The sequence below is a fragment of the Dendrobates tinctorius genome, unplaced genomic scaffold (genome assembly GCF_039654945.1).
Source record: "Dendrobates tinctorius isolate UK_male_01 unplaced genomic scaffold, ASM3965494v1 ptg000232l, whole genome shotgun sequence".
Classification (NCBI taxonomy): Eukaryota; Metazoa; Chordata; class Amphibia; order Anura; family Dendrobatidae; genus Dendrobates; species Dendrobates tinctorius.
In genome coordinates this window covers 5104529-5124072 of record NW_027361899.1, presented here as the reverse complement: position 1 = coordinate 5124072, position 19544 = coordinate 5104529, and the positions used below count along the sequence as shown (strand labels likewise).

At 41.6% G+C, this 19544-nt stretch overlaps 2 protein-coding genes across 3 annotated transcripts in view; both read right to left on the bottom strand.

Annotated features, from left to right (window-relative positions):
• Positions 1-17143, bottom strand: part of LOC141059995 (uncharacterized) — a 55577-nt gene extending 38434 nt beyond the window's left edge. Inside the window, exons 1-2 of the mRNA XM_073556228.1 lie at positions 17109-17143; positions 12435-13429 (exon numbers count right to left, since the gene is read on the bottom strand). Of these exons, the coding sequence (XP_073412329.1) occupies positions 12435-13429; positions 17109-17143 (1030 nt within the window). The remainder of the gene's footprint in view (positions 1-12434; positions 13430-17108) is intronic.
• ZFAND3 (zinc finger AN1-type containing 3) overlaps positions 1-19544 on the bottom strand; it is a 239952-nt gene that overhangs the window by 181932 nt on the left and 38476 nt on the right. The window lies entirely within an intron of this gene.

Genomic DNA, 19544 nt, shown 5'->3' with positions numbered 1-19544 from the left:
GAATAATCCTTGTTTGCAATTACAGCTAATAATCGTCTTTTATAAGACCTGATCAGGCCGGCACAGGTCTCTGGAGTTATCTTGGCCCACTCCTCCATGCAGATCTTCTCCAAGTTATCAAGGTTCTTTGGGTGTCTCATGTGGACTTTAATCTTGAGCTCCTTCCACAAGTTTTCAATTGGGTTAAGGTCAGGAGACTGACTAGGCCACTCCAACACCTTGATTTTTTCCCTCTTGAACCAGGCCTTGGTTTTCTTGGCTGTGTGCTTTGGGTCGTTGTCTTGTTGGAAGATGAAATGACGACCCATCTTAAGATCCTTGATGGAGGAGCGGAGGTTCTTGGCCAAAATCTCCAGGTAGGCCGTGCTATCCATCTTCCCATGGATGCGGACCAGATGGCCAGGCCCCTTGGCTGAGAAACAGCCCCACAGCATGATGCTGCCACCACCATGCTTGACTGTAGGGATGGTATTCTTGGGGTCGTATGCAGTGCCATTCAGTCTCCAAACGTCACGTGTGTGGTTGGCACCAAAGATCTCGATCTTGGTCTCATCAGGCCAGAGAACCTTGAACCAGTCTGTCTCAGAGTCCTCCAAGTGATCATGAGCAAACTGTAGACGAGCCTTGACATGACGCTTTGAAAGTAAAGGTACCTTACGGGCTCGTCTGGAACAGAGACCATTGCGGTGGAGTACGTTACTTATGGTATTGACTGAAACCAATGTCCCCACAGCCATGAGATCTTCCCGGAGCTCCTTCCTTGTTGTCCTTGGGTTAGCCTTGACTCTTCGGACAAGCCTGGCCTCGGCACGGGAGGAAACTTTCAAAGGCTGTCCAGGCCGTGGAAGGCTAACAGTAGTTCCATAAGCCTTCCACTTCCAGATGATGCTCCCAACAGTGGAGACAGGTAGGCCCAACTCCTTGGAAAGGGTTTTGTACCCCTTGCCAGCCTTGTGACCCTCCACGATCTTGTCTCTGATGGCCTTGGAATGCTCCTTTGTCTTTCCCATGTTGACCATGTATGAGTGCTGTTCACAAGTTTGGGGAGGGTCTTAAATAGTCAGAAAAGGCTGGAAAAAGAGATAATTAATCCAAACATGTGAAGCTCATTGTTCTTTGTGCCTGAAATACTTCTTAATACTTTATGGGAACCAAACAGAATTCTGGTGGTTTGAGGGGTTGAATAATAAATGACCCTCTGAATAAACTTTTCACAATTTAAAAAAAAATTAAACAAAGAAATAACATTCTTTTTTGCTGCAGTGCATTTCACACTTCCAGACTGATCTACAGTCCAAATGTCACAATGCCAAGTTAATTCCGAATGTGTAAACCTGCTAAATCTGCAGGGGGTTGAATACTACTTGTAGGCACTGTATATATATATACACCATTAAATAATTATACAGGTGCACTATATTCAGTACACATTTTGGGTATTATTATGTCTAAATTATCTTACTGGTACTGTTATATAACGTTACATGTGGTTGCTATATGGTGTCTTTATATTGTTACACATCGACTTAGATGTAAAGTGTTATCCTCTCCACGTTTTGTGGACCAGTCCGAGTTTTGACTATGAACACTTCCGCATATGTGTCCTTTGATATTTGTTTCATAATTATGTTCTATTATATGTTTTGTATAGTTATTTTGTACCCATCCCCTTCTATATTCCCTTTTCCAAAATGGCGGATATTGCACTTCCTGTCATGCGCAAACGCCGACTGGTCGGCCCGATGGCTGTTCCCTCTCTCTGACGTCTCGGATCACGTGGGGCCCGCGTGTTTCCGTTTCATCCGGAGGGGGCGCTGCCTCGGACATGACAGCCAGGCGGCGCATCCAATAGTCTTTGTTCTGGCACGATATAAACATCACACAGTGACGTTGCCAGCCACGCCCCCTGAGGAAGGAGTAGTACGCTCCGAAACGCGCGTCGGGGTCCGGCCGCTGCATGGTTTACCCCCACTCTGTCCAGGTAATACTACAGACCCCTTGTAGGTCTAGTCATTATGAACATTTGTTCTAGATACCTTTATTAACAGTGAGCTCTTTGAGTCTCGGTTCAGTATGTAGATATATATTACAATTACTTAATTATATATGACTCTTCTATGTATTGTCTTGCGGTTTGACCACATGGGATTGTATTCCTGGGAGATGAGGGTGCCATACTAGGCCCTCTTTTCAGCCATTTGTGTGTCCTTCCCCCCCCTCTTTCATGTACCTATGTCTTATTATATTACATATATTATTAATAAAATATTGCATTTTATATGACATTTTGACTGCTGGCCTTTCGTTCTCTTATATTCAGCCCTGGTGTCTGTAGGATCTATGAGTATTATCAGTCATTGATATCGGCCCTGGTGTCTGTAGGATCTATGAGTAATATAACGGTCATTGATATCGGCCCTGGTGTCTGTAGGATCTATGAGTAATATCAATCATTGATATCGGTCCTGGTGTCTGTAGGATCTATGAGTAATATAACGGTCATTGATATCGGCCCTGGTGTCTGTAGGATCTATGAGTAATATAACGGTCATTGATATCGGCCCTGGTGTCTGTAGGATCTTTGAATAATATCAGTCATTGATATCAGCCCTGGTGTCTGTAGGATCTATGAGTAATATCAGTCATTGATATCAGCCCTGGTGTCTGTAGGATCTATGAGTAATATAACGGTCATTGATATCGGCCCTGGTGTCTGTAGGATCTATGAGTAATATAACGGTCATTGATATCGGCCCTGGTGTCTGTAGGATCTTTGAATAATATCAGTCATTGATATCAGCCCTGGTGTCTGTAGGATCTATGAGTAATATCAGTCATTGATATCAGCCCTGGTGTCTGTAGGATCTATGAGTAATATAACGGTCATTGATATCGGCCCTGGTGTCTGTAGGATCTATGAGTAATATAACGGTCATTGATATCGGTCCTGGTGTCTGTAGGATCTATGAGTAATATAACGGTCATTGATATCGGCCCTGGTGTCTGTAGGATCTATGAGTAATATAACGGTCATTGATATCGGTCCTGGTGTCTGTAGGATCTTTGAATAATATCAGTCATTGATATCGGCCCTGGTGTCTGTAGGATCTATGATTAATATAACGGTCATTGATATCGGTCCTGGTGTCTGTAGGATCTATGAGTAATATAACGGTCATTGATATCGGTCCTGGTGTCTGTAGGATCTATGAGTAATATAACAGTCATTGATATCGGCCCTGGTGTCTGTAGGATCTATGAGTAATATAACGGTCATTGATATCGGCCCTGGTGTCTGTAGGATCTATGATTAATATAACGGTCATTGATATCGGTCCTGGTGTCTGTAGGATCTATGAGTAATATAACGGTCATTGATATCGGTCCTGGTGTCTGTAGGATCTATGAGTAATATCAATCATTGATATCGGTCCTGGTGTCTGTAGGATCTATGAGTAATATAACGGTCATTGATATCGGCCCTGGTGTCTGTAGGATCTATGATTAATATAACGGTCATTGATATCGGTCCTGGTGTCTGTAGGATCTATGAGTAATATAACGGTCATTGATATCGGTCCTGGTGTCTGTAGGATCTATGAGTAATATCAATCATTGATATCGGTCCTGGTGTCTGTAGGATCTATGAGTAATATAACAGTCATTGATATCGGCCCTGGTGTCTGTAGGATCTATGAGTAATATAACGGTCATTGATATCAGCCCTGGTGTCTGTAGGATCTATGAGTAATATCAATCATTGATATCGGTCCTGGTGTCTGTAGGATCTATGAGTAATATAACGGTCATTGATATCGGCCCTGGTGTCTGTAGGATCTATGAGTAATATAACGGTCATTGATATCAGCCCTGGTGTCTGTAGGATCTATGAGTAATATCAATCATTGATATCGGCCCTGGTGTCTGTAGGATCTATGAGTAATATAACGGTCATTGATATCGGTCCTGGTGTCTGTAGGATCTTTGAATAATATCAGTCATTGATATCGGCCCTGGTGTCTGTAGGATCTATGATTAATATAACGGTCATTGATATCGGTCCTGGTGTCGGTAGGATCTATGAGTAATATCAATCATTGATATCGGACCTGGTGTCTGTAGGATCTATGAGTAATATAACGGTCATTGATATCGGTCCTGGTGTCTGTAGGATCTATGAGTAATATCAGTCATTGATATCGGTCCTGGTGTCTGTAGGATCTATGAGTAATATAACGGTCATTGATATCGGTCCTGGTGTCTGTAGGATCTATGATTAATATAACGGTCATTGATATCGGTCCTGGTGTCTGTAGGATCTATGAGTAATATCAATCATTGATATCGGTCCTGGTGTCTGTAGGATCTATGAGTAATATAACAGTCATTGATATCGGCCCTGGTGTCTGTAGGATCTATGAGTAATATAACGGTCATTGATATCGGTCCTGGTGTCTGTAGGATCTATGAGTAATATAACAGTCATTGATATCGGCCCTGGTGTCTGTAGGATCTATGAGTAATATAACGGTCATTGATATCGGTCCTGGTGTCTGTAGGATCTATGAGTAATATCAATCATTGATATCGGTCCTGGTGTCTGTAGGATCTATGAGTAATATAACAGTCATTGATATCGGCCCTGGTGTCTGTAGGATCTATGAGTAATATAACGGTCATTGATATCGGTCCTGGTGTCTGTAGGATCTATGAGTAATATAACAGTCATTGATATCGGTCCTGGTGTCTGTAGGATCTATGAGTATTATCAGTCATTGATATCGGTCCTGGTGTCTGTAGGATCTATGAGTAACATAACGGTCATTGATATCGGTCCTGGTGTCTGTAGGATCTATGAGTATTATCAGTCATTGATATCGGCCCTGGTGTCTGTAGGATCTATGAGTAATATCAGTCATTGATATCGGTCCTGGTGTCTGTAGGATCTATGAGTATTATCAGTCATTGATATCGGCCCTGGTGTCTGTAGGATCTATGAGTAATATAATGGTCATTGATATCAGCCCTGGTGTCTGTAGGATCTATGAGTAATATAACAGTCATTGATATCGGTCCTGGTGTCTGTAGGATCTATGAGTAATATCAGTCATTGATATCGGTCCTGGTGTCTGTAGGGTCTATTAGTAATATAACAGTCATTGATATCGGTCCTGGTGTCTGTAGGATCTATGAGTAATATAACAGTCATTGATATCGGTCCTGGTGTCTGTAGGATCTATGAGTATTATCAGTCATTGATATCGGTCCTGGTGTCTGTAGGATCTATGAGTAACATAACGGTCATTGATATCGGTCCTGGTGTCTGTAGGATCTATGAGTATTATCAGTCATTGATATCGGTCCTGGTGTCTGTAGGATCTATGAGTAATATCAGTCATTGATATCGGTCCTGGTGTCTGTAGGATCTATGAGTAACATAACGGTCATTGATATCGGTCCTGGTGTCTGTAGGATCTATGAGTATTATCAGTCATTGATATCGGTCCTGGTGTCTGTAGGATCTATGAGTAATATAACGGTCATTGATATCGGCCCTGGTGTCTGTAGGATCTATGAGTAATATCAGTCATTGATATCGGTCCTGGTGTCTGTAGGATCTATGAGTAATATAACGGTCATTGATATCGGTCCTGGTGTCTGTAGGATCTATGAGTATTATCAGTCATTGATATCGGTCCTGGTGTCTGTAGGATCTATGAGTAATATCAGTCATTGATATCGGTCCTGGTGTCTGTAGGATCTATGAGTAATATAACGGTCATTGATATCGGTCCTGGTGTCTGTAGGATCTATGAGTAATATCAGTCATTGATATCGGTCCTGGTGTCTGTAGGATCTATGAGTAATATAACGGTCATTGATATCGGTCCTGGTGTCTGTAGGATCTATGAGTAATATCAGTCATTGATATCGGTCCTGGTGTCTGTAGGATCTATGAGTAATATAACGGTCATTGATATCGGTCCTGGTGTCTGTAGGATCTATGAGTAATATCAGTCATTGATATCGGCCCTGGTGTCTGTAGGATCTATGAGTAATATCAGTCATTGATATCGGTCCTGGTGTCTGTAGGATCTATGAGTAATATAACGGTCATTGATATCGGCCCTGGTGTCTGTAGGATCTATGAGTAATATAACGGTCATTGATATCGGCCCTGGTGTCTGTAGGATCTATGAGTAATATCAGTCATTGATATCGGCCCTGGTGTCTGTAGGATCTATGAGTAATATAACAGTCATTGATATCGGCCCTGGTGTCTGTAGGATCTATGAGTAATATAACAGTCATTGATATCGGCCCTGGTGTCTGTAGGATCTATGAGTAATATAACGGTCATTGATATCGGCCCTGGTGTCTGTAGGATCTATGAGTATTATCAGTCATTGATATCGGCCCTGGTGTCTGTAGGATCTATGAGTAATATCAGTCATTGATATCGGTCCTGGTGTCTGTAGGATCTATGAGTAATATAACGGTCATTGATATCGGCCCTGGTGTCTGTAGGATCTATGAGTAATATAACGGTCATTGATATCGGCCCTGGTGTCTGTAGGATCTATGAGTAATATCAGTCATTGATATCGGCCCTGGTGTCTGTAGGATCTATGAGTAATATAACAGTCATTGATATCGGCCCTGGTGTCTGTAGGATCTATGAGTAATATAACAGTCATTGATATCGGCCCTGGTGTCTGTAGGATCTATGAGTAATATAACGGTCATTGATATCGGCCCTGGTGTCTGTAGGATCTATGAGTAATATAACGGTCATTGATATCGGTCCTGGTGTCTGTAGGATCTATGAGTAATATCAGTCATTGATATCAGCCCTGGTGTCTGTAGGATCTATGAGTAATATCAGTCATTGATATCGGTCCTGGTGTCTGTAGGATCTATGAGTAATATCAGTCATTGATATCAGCCCTGGTGTCTGTAGGATCTATGAGTATTATCAGTCATTGATATCGGCCCTGGTGTCTGTAGGATCTATGAGTAATATAACGGTCATTGATATCGGCCCTGGTGTCTGTAGGATCTATGAGTATTATCAGTCATTGATATCGGCCCTGGTGTCTGTAGGATCTATGAGTAATATCAGTCATTGATATCGGTCCTGGTGTCTGTAGGATCTATGAGTAATATAACGGTCATTGATATCGGCCCTGGTGTCTGTAGGATCTATGAGTATTATCAGTCATTGATATCAGCCCTGGTGTCTGTAGGATCTATGAGTAATATAACGGTCATTGATATCGGCCCTGGTGTCTGTAGGATCTATGAGTAATATAACGGTCATTGATATCGGTCCTGGTGTCTGTAGGATCTATGAGTAATATCAGTCATTGATATCAGCCCTGGTGTCTGTAGGATCTATGAGTAATATCAGTCATTGATATCGGTCCTGGTGTCTGTAGGATCTATGAGTAATATCAGTCATTGATATCGGCCCTGGTGTCTGTAGGATCTATGAGTAATATAACGGTCATTGATATCGGCCCTGGTGTCTGTAGGATCTATGAGTATTATCAGTCATTGATATCGGCCCTGGTGTCTGTAGGATCTATGAGTAATATAACGGTCATTGATATCGGCCCTGGTGTCTGTAGGATCTATGAGTATTATCAGTCATTGATATCGGCCCTGGTGTCTGTAGGATCTATGAGTAATATCAGTCATTGATATCGGTCCTGGTGTCTGTAGGATCTATGAGTAATATAACGGTCATTGATATCAGCCCTGGTGTCTGTAGGATCTATGAGTAATATAACGGTCATTGATATCGGTCCTGGTGTCTGTAGGATCTATGAGTAATATCAGTCATTGATATCAGCCCTGGTGTCTGTAGGATCTATGAGTAATATCAGTCATTGATATCGGTCCTGGTGTCTGTAGGATCTATGAGTAATATCAGTCATTGATATCAGCCCTGGTGTCTGTAGGATCTATGAGTATTATCAGTCATTGATATCGGCCCTGGTGTCTGTAGGATCTATGAGTATTATCAGTCATTGATATCAGCCCTGGTGTCTGTAGGATCTATGAGTATTATCAGTCATTGATATCAGCCCTGGTGTCTGTAGGATCTATGAGTAATATCAGTCATTGATATCAGCCCTGGTGTCTGTAGGATCTATGAGTAATATCAGTCATTGATATCGGTCCTGGTGTCTGTAGGATCTATGAGTAATATCAGTCATTGATATCGGTCCTGGTGTCTGTAGGATCTATGAGTAATATATCAGTCATTGATATCGGTCCTGGTGTCTGTAGGATCTATGAGTATTATCAGTCATTGATATCGGCCCTGGTGTCTGTAGGATCTATGAGTATTATCAGTCATTGATATCAGCCCTGGTGTCTGTAGGATCTATGAGTATTATCAGTCATTGATATCGGTCCTGGTGTCTGTAGGATCTATGAGTAATATCAGTCATTGATATCAGCCCTGGTGTCTGTAGGATCTATGAGTATTATCAGTCATTGATATCGGTCCTGGTGTCTGTAGGATCTATGAGTAATATCAGTCATTGATATCGGTCCTGGTGTCTGTAGGATCTATGAGTAATATATCAGTCATTGATATCGGTCCTGGTGTCTGTAGGATCTATGAGTATTATCAGTCATTGATATCGGTCCTGGTGTCTGTAGGATCTATGAGTAATATCAGTCATTGATATCGGTCCTGGTGTCTGTAGGATCTATGAGTAATATAACGGTCATTGATATCGGCCCTGGTGTCTGTAGGATCTATGAGTATTATCAGTCATTGATATCAGCCCTGGTGTCTGTAGGATCTATGAGTAATATAACGGTCATTGATATCGGCCCTGGTGTCTGTAGGATCTATGAGTAATATAACGGTCATTGATATCGGTCCTGGTGTCTGTAGGATCTATGAGTAATATCAGTCATTGATATCAGCCCTGGTGTCTGTAGGATCTATGAGTAATATCAGTCATTGATATCGGTCCTGGTGTCTGTAGGATCTATGAGTAATATCAGTCATTGATATCGGCCCTGGTGTCTGTAGGATCTATGAGTAATATAACGGTCATTGATATCGGCCCTGGTGTCTGTAGGATCTATGAGTATTATCAGTCATTGATATCGGCCCTGGTGTCTGTAGGATCTATGAGTAATATAACGGTCATTGATATCGGCCCTGGTGTCTGTAGGATCTATGAGTATTATCAGTCATTGATATCGGCCCTGGTGTCTGTAGGATCTATGAGTAATATCAGTCATTGATATCGGTCCTGGTGTCTGTAGGATCTATGAGTAATATAACGGTCATTGATATCAGCCCTGGTGTCTGTAGGATCTATGAGTAATATAACGGTCATTGATATCGGTCCTGGTGTCTGTAGGATCTATGAGTAATATCAGTCATTGATATCAGCCCTGGTGTCTGTAGGATCTATGAGTAATATCAGTCATTGATATCGGTCCTGGTGTCTGTAGGATCTATGAGTATTATCAGTCATTGATATCGGCCCTGGTGTCTGTAGGATCTATGAGTATTATCAGTCATTGATATCAGCCCTGGTGTCTGTAGGATCTATGAGTATTATCAGTCATTGATATCAGCCCTGGTGTCTGTAGGATCTATGAGTAATATCAGTCATTGATATCAGCCCTGGTGTCTGTAGGATCTATGAGTAATATCAGTCATTGATATCGGTCCTGGTGTCTGTAGGATCTATGAGTAATATCAGTCATTGATATCGGTCCTGGTGTCTGTAGGATCTATGAGTAATATATCAGTCATTGATATCGGTCCTGGTGTCTGTAGGATCTATGAGTATTATCAGTCATTGATATCGGCCCTGGTGTCTGTAGGATCTATGAGTATTATCAGTCATTGATATCAGCCCTGGTGTCTGTAGGATCTATGAGTATTATCAGTCATTGATATCGGTCCTGGTGTCTGTAGGATCTATGAGTAATATCAGTCATTGATATCAGCCCTGGTGTCTGTAGGATCTATGAGTATTATCAGTCATTGATATCGGTCCTGGTGTCTGTAGGATCTATGAGTAATATCAGTCATTGATATCGGTCCTGGTGTCTGTAGGATCTATGAGTAATATATCAGTCATTGATATCGGTCCTGGTGTCTGTAGGATCTATGAGTAATATCAGTCATTGATATCAGCCCTGGTGTCTGTAGGATCTATGAGTATTATCAGTCATTGATATCGGTCCTGGTGTCTGTAGGATCTATGAGTAATATCAGTCATTGATATCGGCCCTGGTGTCTGTAGGATCTATGAGTAATATCAGTCATTGATATCGGTCCTGGTGTCTGTAGGATCTATGAGTAATATCAGTCATTGATATCGGTCCTGGTGTCTGTAGGATCTATGAGTAATATCAGTCATTGATATCGGTCCTGGTGTCTGTAGGATCTATGAGTAATATATCAGTCATTGATATCGGTCCTGGTGTCTGTAGGATCTATGAGTAATATCAGTCATTGATATCAGCCCTGGTGTCTGTAGGATCTATGAGTATTATCAGTCATTGATATCGGTCCTGGTGTCTGTAGGATCTATGAGTATTATCAGTCATTGATATCGGTCCTGGTGTCTGTAGGATCTATGAGTAATATCAGTCATTGATATCAGCCCTGGTGTCTGTAGGATCTATGAGTATTATCAGTCATTGATATCGGTCCTGGTGTCTGTAGGATCTTTGAGTAATATCAGTCATTGATATCAGCCCTGGTGTCTGTAGGATCTATGAGTAATATCAGTCATTGATATCGGTCCTGGTGTCTGTAGGATCTATGAGTATTATCAGTCATTGATATCGGCCCTGGTGTCTGTAGGATCTATGAGTAATATAACGGTCATTGATATCGGTCCTGGTGTCTGTAGGATCTATGAGTAATATAACGGTCATTGATATCGGTCCTGGTGTCTGTAGGATCTATGAGTAATATAACGGTCATTGATATCAGCCCTGGTGTCTGTAGGATCTATGAGTAATATAACGGTCATTGATATCGGTCCTGGTGTCTGTAGGATCTATGAGTAATATCAGTCATTGATATCGGCCCTGGTGTCTGTAGGATCTATGAGTAATATAACGGTCATTGATATCGGTCCTGGTGTCTGTAGGATCTATGAGTAATATCAGTCATTGATATCGGCCCTGGTGTCTGTAGGATCTATGAGTAATATCAGTCATTGATATCGGTCCTGGTGTCTGTAGGATCTATGAGTAATATAACAGTCATTGATATCGGTCCTGGTGTCTGTAGGATCTATGAGTAATATAACGGTCATTGATATCGGTCCTGGTGTCAACAGACAAATACTACATCTAAAAATAACTGAAAATACTAATTCTAATGCTAAAAACAGACAGTAATGCCACAAATACAGGTACCAGCATTACAAAACTACTCCGAAAAATACACTAAATACCCCTGCACGTGATATTTTTAATACTACAATTAATGCTAAATGCAAAAATAATAATACTACAAAAATTCCTGCTGGAAACACAAACCCTACAAAACATGGCAAATACCATTGGTAATACCGCAGCTAAAAATAATACTGCTACAGACCGTAACAGTTCACATAAAAGTACCAGCACTACACAACTACAAATACAACAACTACTGCTACAAAAATAATGCTACACGCTCACGATACCACTACAACACATGGCAAACAATTCCTATTACTACAGTAATACTACTGCTAAATATAAAGCTACAGGAATCATCACTACAAAAACTACTACAAGTGCAATACATACCACTACTAGTGACTGCGTCTTAATGCAGGCAGCACTGGAGTAAACACCCTGATTACATAAGGGTGCGCGCCTCCAATGATTTAGGAGCATTTTTCCATTACTGGAAATGTACAACATGGTGTAAATTATGAGCCTGGTGGAGCTGGATGGGCAGATGTGAGACCACCACAAGTATCTACATTGTTCTGCAATTTCGAATTCTGGCAAAATTAAATTGATTCATATAAGTATTATTTCCAATACTACAACAAACTAAGCACTACTACTAATACTACAGGTACTACCACTACACAAAGCACTACCACTACACAAAGCATTACTAATACTACAAGTACTACCACTACACAAAGCACTACTAATACTACAAGTACTACCACTACACAAAGCACTACTAATACTACAGGTACTACCACTACACAAAGCACTACTAATACTACAGGTACTACCACTACACAAAGCAATACAACTAATACTACAGGTACTACCACTACACAAAGCACTACTACTAATACTACAGGTACTACCACTACACAAAGCACTACTACTAATACTACAGGTACTACAACTACACAAAGCACTACTACTAATACTACAGGTACTACCACTACACAAAGCACTACTAATACTACAGGTACTACCACTACACAAAGCACTACTAGTACTACCACTACACAAAGCACTACCACTACACAAAGCACTACTAATACTACAGGTACTACCACTACACAAAGCACTACTACTACTATTACAGGTACTACCACTACACAAAGCACTACTACTACTACTACTACTACTACAAGTACTACCACTACACAAAGCACTACTACTAATACTACAGGTACTACAACTACACAAAGCACTACTACTAATACTACAGGTACTACCACTACACAAAGCACTACTAATACTACAAGTACTACCACTACACAAAACACTGCTAATACTACAGATACTACCACTACACAAAGCAATACAACTAATACTACAGGTACTACCACTACACAAAACACTACTACTACTACTACAGGTACTACCACTACCCAAAGTACTACTACTACTACTACAGGTACTACCACTACACAAAGCACTACAACTACTACTACTACTACAAGTACTACCACTACACAAAGCACTACTACTAATACTACAGGTACAACTACACAAAGCACTACTACTAATACTACAAGTACTACCACTACACAAAACACTACTACTACTACTACAGGTACTACCACTACCCAAAGTACTACTACTACTACTACAGGTACTACCACTACACAAAGCACTACAACTACTACTACTACTACAAGTACTACCACTACACAAAGCACTACTACTAATACTACAGGTACAACTACACAAAGCACTACTACTAATACTACAAGTACTACCACTACACAAAACACTGCTAATACTACAGATACTACCACTACACAAAGCAATACAACTAATACTACAGGTACTACCACTACACAAAACACTACTACTACTACAGGTACTACCACTACCCAAAGTACTACTACTACTACTACTACTACTACAGGTACTACCACTACACAAAGCACTACAACTACTACTACTACAAGTACTACCACTACACAAAGCACTACTACTAATACTACAGGTACTACCACTACACAAAGCACTACTACTAATACTACAGGTACTACCACTACACAAAGCACTACTACTAATACTACAGGTACTACCACTACACAAAGCACTACTACTAATACTACAGGTACTACCACTACACAAAGCAATACAACTAATACTACAGGTACTACCACTACACAAAGCACTACTACAGGTACTACCACTACACAAAGCACTACTACTAATACTACAACTACACAAAGCACAACTAATACTACAGGTACTACCACTACACAAAGCACTACTACTAATACTACAGGTACTACCACTACACAGAGCAATACAACTAATACTACAGGTACTACCACTACACAAAGCACTACTAATACTACAGGTACTACCACTACACAAAGCACTACTACTACTATTACAGGTACTACCACTACACGAAGCACTACTACTACTATTACAGGTACTACCACTACACGAAGCACAACTAATACTACAGGTACTACCACTACACAAAGCACTGCTACTAATACTACAAGTACTACACTACACAAAGCACTACAACTAATACTACAGGTACCACCACTACACAAAGCACTACTACTAATACTACAGGTACTACCACTACACAAAGCACTACTACTAATACTACAACTACACAAAGCACAACTAATACTACAGGTACTACCACTACACAAAGCACTACTACTAATACTACAGGTACTACCACTACACAGAGCAATACAACTAATACTACAGGTACTACCACTACACAAAGCACTACTAATACTACAGGTACTACCACTACACAAAGCACTACTAATACTACAGGTACTACCACTACACAAAGCACTACTACTACTATTACAGGTACTACCACTACACGAAGCACAACTAATACTACAGGTACTACCACTACACAAAGCACTGCTACTAATACTACAAGTACTACACTACACAAAGCACTACAACTAATACTACAGGTACCACCACTACACAAAGCACTACTACTAATACTACAGGTACTACCACTACACAAAGCACTACTACTAATACTACAAGTACTACCACTACACAAAGCAATACAACTAATACCACAGGTACTACCACTACACAAAGCACTACTAATACTACAGGTACTACCATTACACAAAGCACTACTAATACTACAAGTACTACCACTACACAAAGCAATACAACTAATACCACAGGTACTACCACTACACAAAGCACTACTAATACTACCGTTACACAAAGCACTACTACTAATACTACAAGGACTACCACTACACAAAGCACTACTACTAATACTACAGGTACCACCACTACACAAAGCACTACTACTAATACTACAAGGACTACCACTACACAAAGCACTACTACTAATATTACAAGTACTACACTACACAAAGCACTACTACTAATACTACAAGGACTACCACTACACAAAGCACTACTACTAATACTACAGGTACCACCACTACACAAAGCACTACTACTAATACTACAAGGACTACCACTACACAAAGCACTACAACTAATACTACAGGTACCATCACTACACAAAGCACTACTACTAATACTACAAGGACTACCACTACACAAAGCACTACAACTAATACTACAGGTACCACCACTACACAAAGCACTACTACTAATACTACAGGTACTACCACTACACAAAGCACTACTACTAATACTACAAGTACTACCACTACACAAAGCAATACAACTAATACCACAGGTACTACCACTACACAAAGCACTACTAATACTACAGGTACTACCACTACACAAAGCACTACTAATACTACAGGTACTACTATTACACAAAGCACTACTACTAATACTACAAGTACTACCACTACACAAAGCAATACAACTAATACCACAGGTACTACCACTACACAAAGCACTACTAATACTACAGGTACTACCATTACACAAAGCACTACTACTAATACTACAAGGACTACCACTACACAAAGCACTACTACTACTACTACTACAAGGACTACCACTACACAAAGCACTACTACTAATATTACAAGTACTACACTACACAAAGCACTACAACTAATACTACAGGTACCACCACTACACAAAGCACTACTACTAATACTACAGGTACTACCACTACACAAAGCACTACTAATACTACAGGTACTACCACTACACAAAGCACTACTAATACTACCGGTACTACCATTACACAAAGCACTACTACTAATACTACAAGTACTACCACTACACAAAGCAATACAACTAATACCACAGGTACTACCACTATACAAAGCACTACTAATACTACAGGTACTACCATTACACAAAGCACTTCTAATACTACAGGTACTACCATTACACAAAGCACTACTAATACTACAAGGACTACCACTACACAAAGCACTACTACTAATACTACAAGGACTACCACTACACAAAGCACTACTACTTCTACTACTATTACAGGTACTACCACTACACAAAGCACTACTACTAATACTACAAGTACTACCACTACACAAAGCACTACTAATACTACAAGTACTACCACTACACAAAGCAATACAACTAATACTACAGGTACTACCACTACACAAAGCAATACAACTAATACTACAGGTACTACCACTACACAAAGCACTACTACTAATACTACAGGTACTACCACTACACAAAGCACTACTACTATTACAGGTACTACCACTACACAAAGCACTACTACTAATACTACAAGTACTACCACTACACAAAGCACTACTACTAATACTACAGGTACTACCACTACACAAAGCACTACTACTAATACTACAGGTACTACCACTACACAAAGCACTACTACTAATACTACAAGAACTACCACTACACAAAGCACTACTACTAATACTACAAGTACTACACTATACAAAGCACTACTACTAATACTACAAGTACTAACACTATACAAAGCACTACAACTAATACTACAGGTACTACCACTACACAAAGCACTACTACTAATACTACAGGTACTACCACTACACAAAGCACTACTACTAATACTACAGGTACTACCACTACAAGAACTACCACTACACAAAGCACGACTACTAATACTACAAGTACTACACTATACAAAGCACTACAACTAATACTACAGGTACCACCACTACACAAAGCACTACTACTAATACTACAAGTACTACCACTACACAAAGCACTACTAATACTGCAAGTACTACCACTACACAAAGCAATACAACTAATACTACAGGTACTACCACTACACAAAGCACTACTACTAATACTACAGGTACTACCACTACACAAAGCACTACAGCTAATACTACAAGTACTACCACTGCTTTGCTTATTGTAGGCGAGATACTTTGTGGCATTTGCGCAGTAATGGATTTCTTCTGGTGACTCGACCATGCAGCCTACTTTTCTTCAAGTGCCTCCTTATTGTGCATCTGGAAACAGCCACACCGCTAGTTTTCAGAGCCCAGTATTTCAGCTGATGTTATTTGTGGGTTTTTCTTTGCATCCCGAACAATTTTCCTGGCAGCTGTGAATGATATTTTTGTTGCTCTACCTGACCGTGATTTTGTTTTTACAGAGCCCCTGATTTTCCATTTGTTAATCACAGGTTGAACGCTGCTGACTGGCATTATCAATCCCTTGGATATCTTTTTGTATCCCTTTCCTGTTTTATACAGTTCATCTACCTTACAGATACAGATACCGGCGGGTGACCGGTCATTCATGTACATATACAGACACCGGCTGGTGGCCAGATCATACATGTACATATACAGACACCGGCTGGTGGCCAGATCATACATGTACATATACAGACACCGGCTGGTGGCCAGATCATACATGTACATATACAGACACCGGCTGGTGACCGGGTCATACATGTACATATACAGACACCGGCTCGTGACCGAGTCATACATGTACATATACAGATACCGGCTGGTGACCGGTCATACATGTACATATAGAGATACCGGCTGATGACCAGATCATACATGTACATATACAGATACCGTCTGGTGGTCCGGGTCATACATGTACATATACAGATACCGTCTGGTGGCCGGATCATACATGTACATCTACAGATACCGGCTGGTGACCGGGTCATACATGTACATATACCGGCTGGTGGCCAGATCATACATGTACATATACAGATACCAGCTGGTGACCGGGTCATACATGTACATATACAGATACCGGCTGATGACCGGTCATACATGTACATATACCGATACCGGCTGATGACCGGTCATACATGTACATATGCAGCTTTGTACTTCCCCCATTTGTGATAAAACACTCCGGGATCACCTTTGCTGGGGTCAAAGGCCACATGAGTTCAGCATGAAACTCAGGTGCACAGCCGGGATCCGGTCATAACTGATTCTGGGTCAGGTTTATTAAAGGTGAAAGCAATGCAAAAAGGAAATAAAACATAAAACAAATCCTTGCCTGTCCGGCACTAACTAAACAGGGTCCGTACTAACTACCAACTGGAGGGCTTCTCCCGTCCAGCCAAACCAGCGTTACCATAAGCACTGCTTTCACTCACGTGTGTCTCTCACACAGACAGGCTCTCTGTGTTCCCAGGCTGAGACACTCACACAACCACCTGGCATCCTTTTCTATCCTCCTCCCATTATTCATTAGTCACCAGGTGAGATACTGACCAGACTAGGCCACATAGGAAAGGTATCTGGGTGAGATATACCTGCCCTCCTCCACTATTCCCACATAATTGTCACATATCCCCCCCCCTCTGCCCAGACCACTCCGGTCGAGCAATGACATCCGCCAAACAGTGCACTCGGGACAGGGCATCTGCATTGCCCATCTAAGATCCGTCAGGGGGGTAGTAATGGCTGCAAAATTGGGAATGAACCGACGATCCCCAGAAAGGCTTGCACCTGCTTCTTGTTAACTTTTGCGGCCAGTCCTGAACCGCTTGAACTTTATCGACCTGGGGTTTAACCATACCCCTTCCCAATTACATGCCCCAAATACCGGGCTTCTTCTAGCCCGATGTGACATTTCTTGGGGTTCGCGGTTAGACCTGCCTCCCACAGGTCCTCAATCACAGCTTGTACTTTCCGGAGATGAGTCTCCCAGTCCAAGCTGTAAATGACAATGTCATCCAAATAGGCCGAAGCGTACCGCCTATGTGGCCTCAGGACTTGATCCATCGGTCTCTGGAAGGTCGCCGGTGCCCCGTGCAGTCCAAACGGCATATACACATACTGGAATAAACCTTCCGATGTAGCAAATGCCGTCTTCTCTCTGGCCGCCTCCGCCAGAGGGATCTGCCAATACCCCTTTGTTAAATCTAGGGTCGTAATATACCGTGCATTTCCTAACCGATCTATTAACTCGTCGACCCAGGGCATAGGGTAGGCATCAAATTTTGAGATCGCCTCCGAGTAACAATCCACGATGACCAGGATATGTTGGTGTCCACATGCAGACTGTGAAAGGGGCCCCACTAAATCCATCCCAATCCTCTCAAACGGGACTTCAATAATAGGTAGGGGTACCATAGGGCTACAGAACTGGGGCTTAGGTGCAGAGGCTTGGCAGTCAGGACAAGACTCACAATATACACGAATATCGTGATGCATGCCTGGCCAAACAAAACAGTGTAAGATCCTTTCGGTGGTTTTCTGGACTCCCAGGTGACCTCCCATCACATGTCCGTGGGCCAGGTCCAACACCTGCCACTGGTAGGGTTTTGGCACGACAAACCGTTGCACCGTGTCTTCCCCCTTTTTCGTCTATCTGATATAACAAATCATTCTCCAGGACCATGTAAGGATATGCCAGTCTAGAGCCAGGTTCTACGGGTACCCCATTTATCACTTTTACATTTCTCCTAGCCTGAGAAAGGGTAGGATCCTTTATTTGCTCGCTTTGGAAGTCATCTTTCTGAACTTCCAAATCCGGCAAACGGGGAGGTGGACGGCTGCCTGCCCCCTCTTCCTCCCTGGTCTTCTCCGTATCCCCCGCCATGACCGAAAATGGGAAATGAAGGTCATTTCCAGTAGACTCGTCACTAGAGTCTTCCTGGGGAACCTCCTCCAGGGGTTTGGGACCCACCCGCGCCATGGGAGAGGAATCACGTA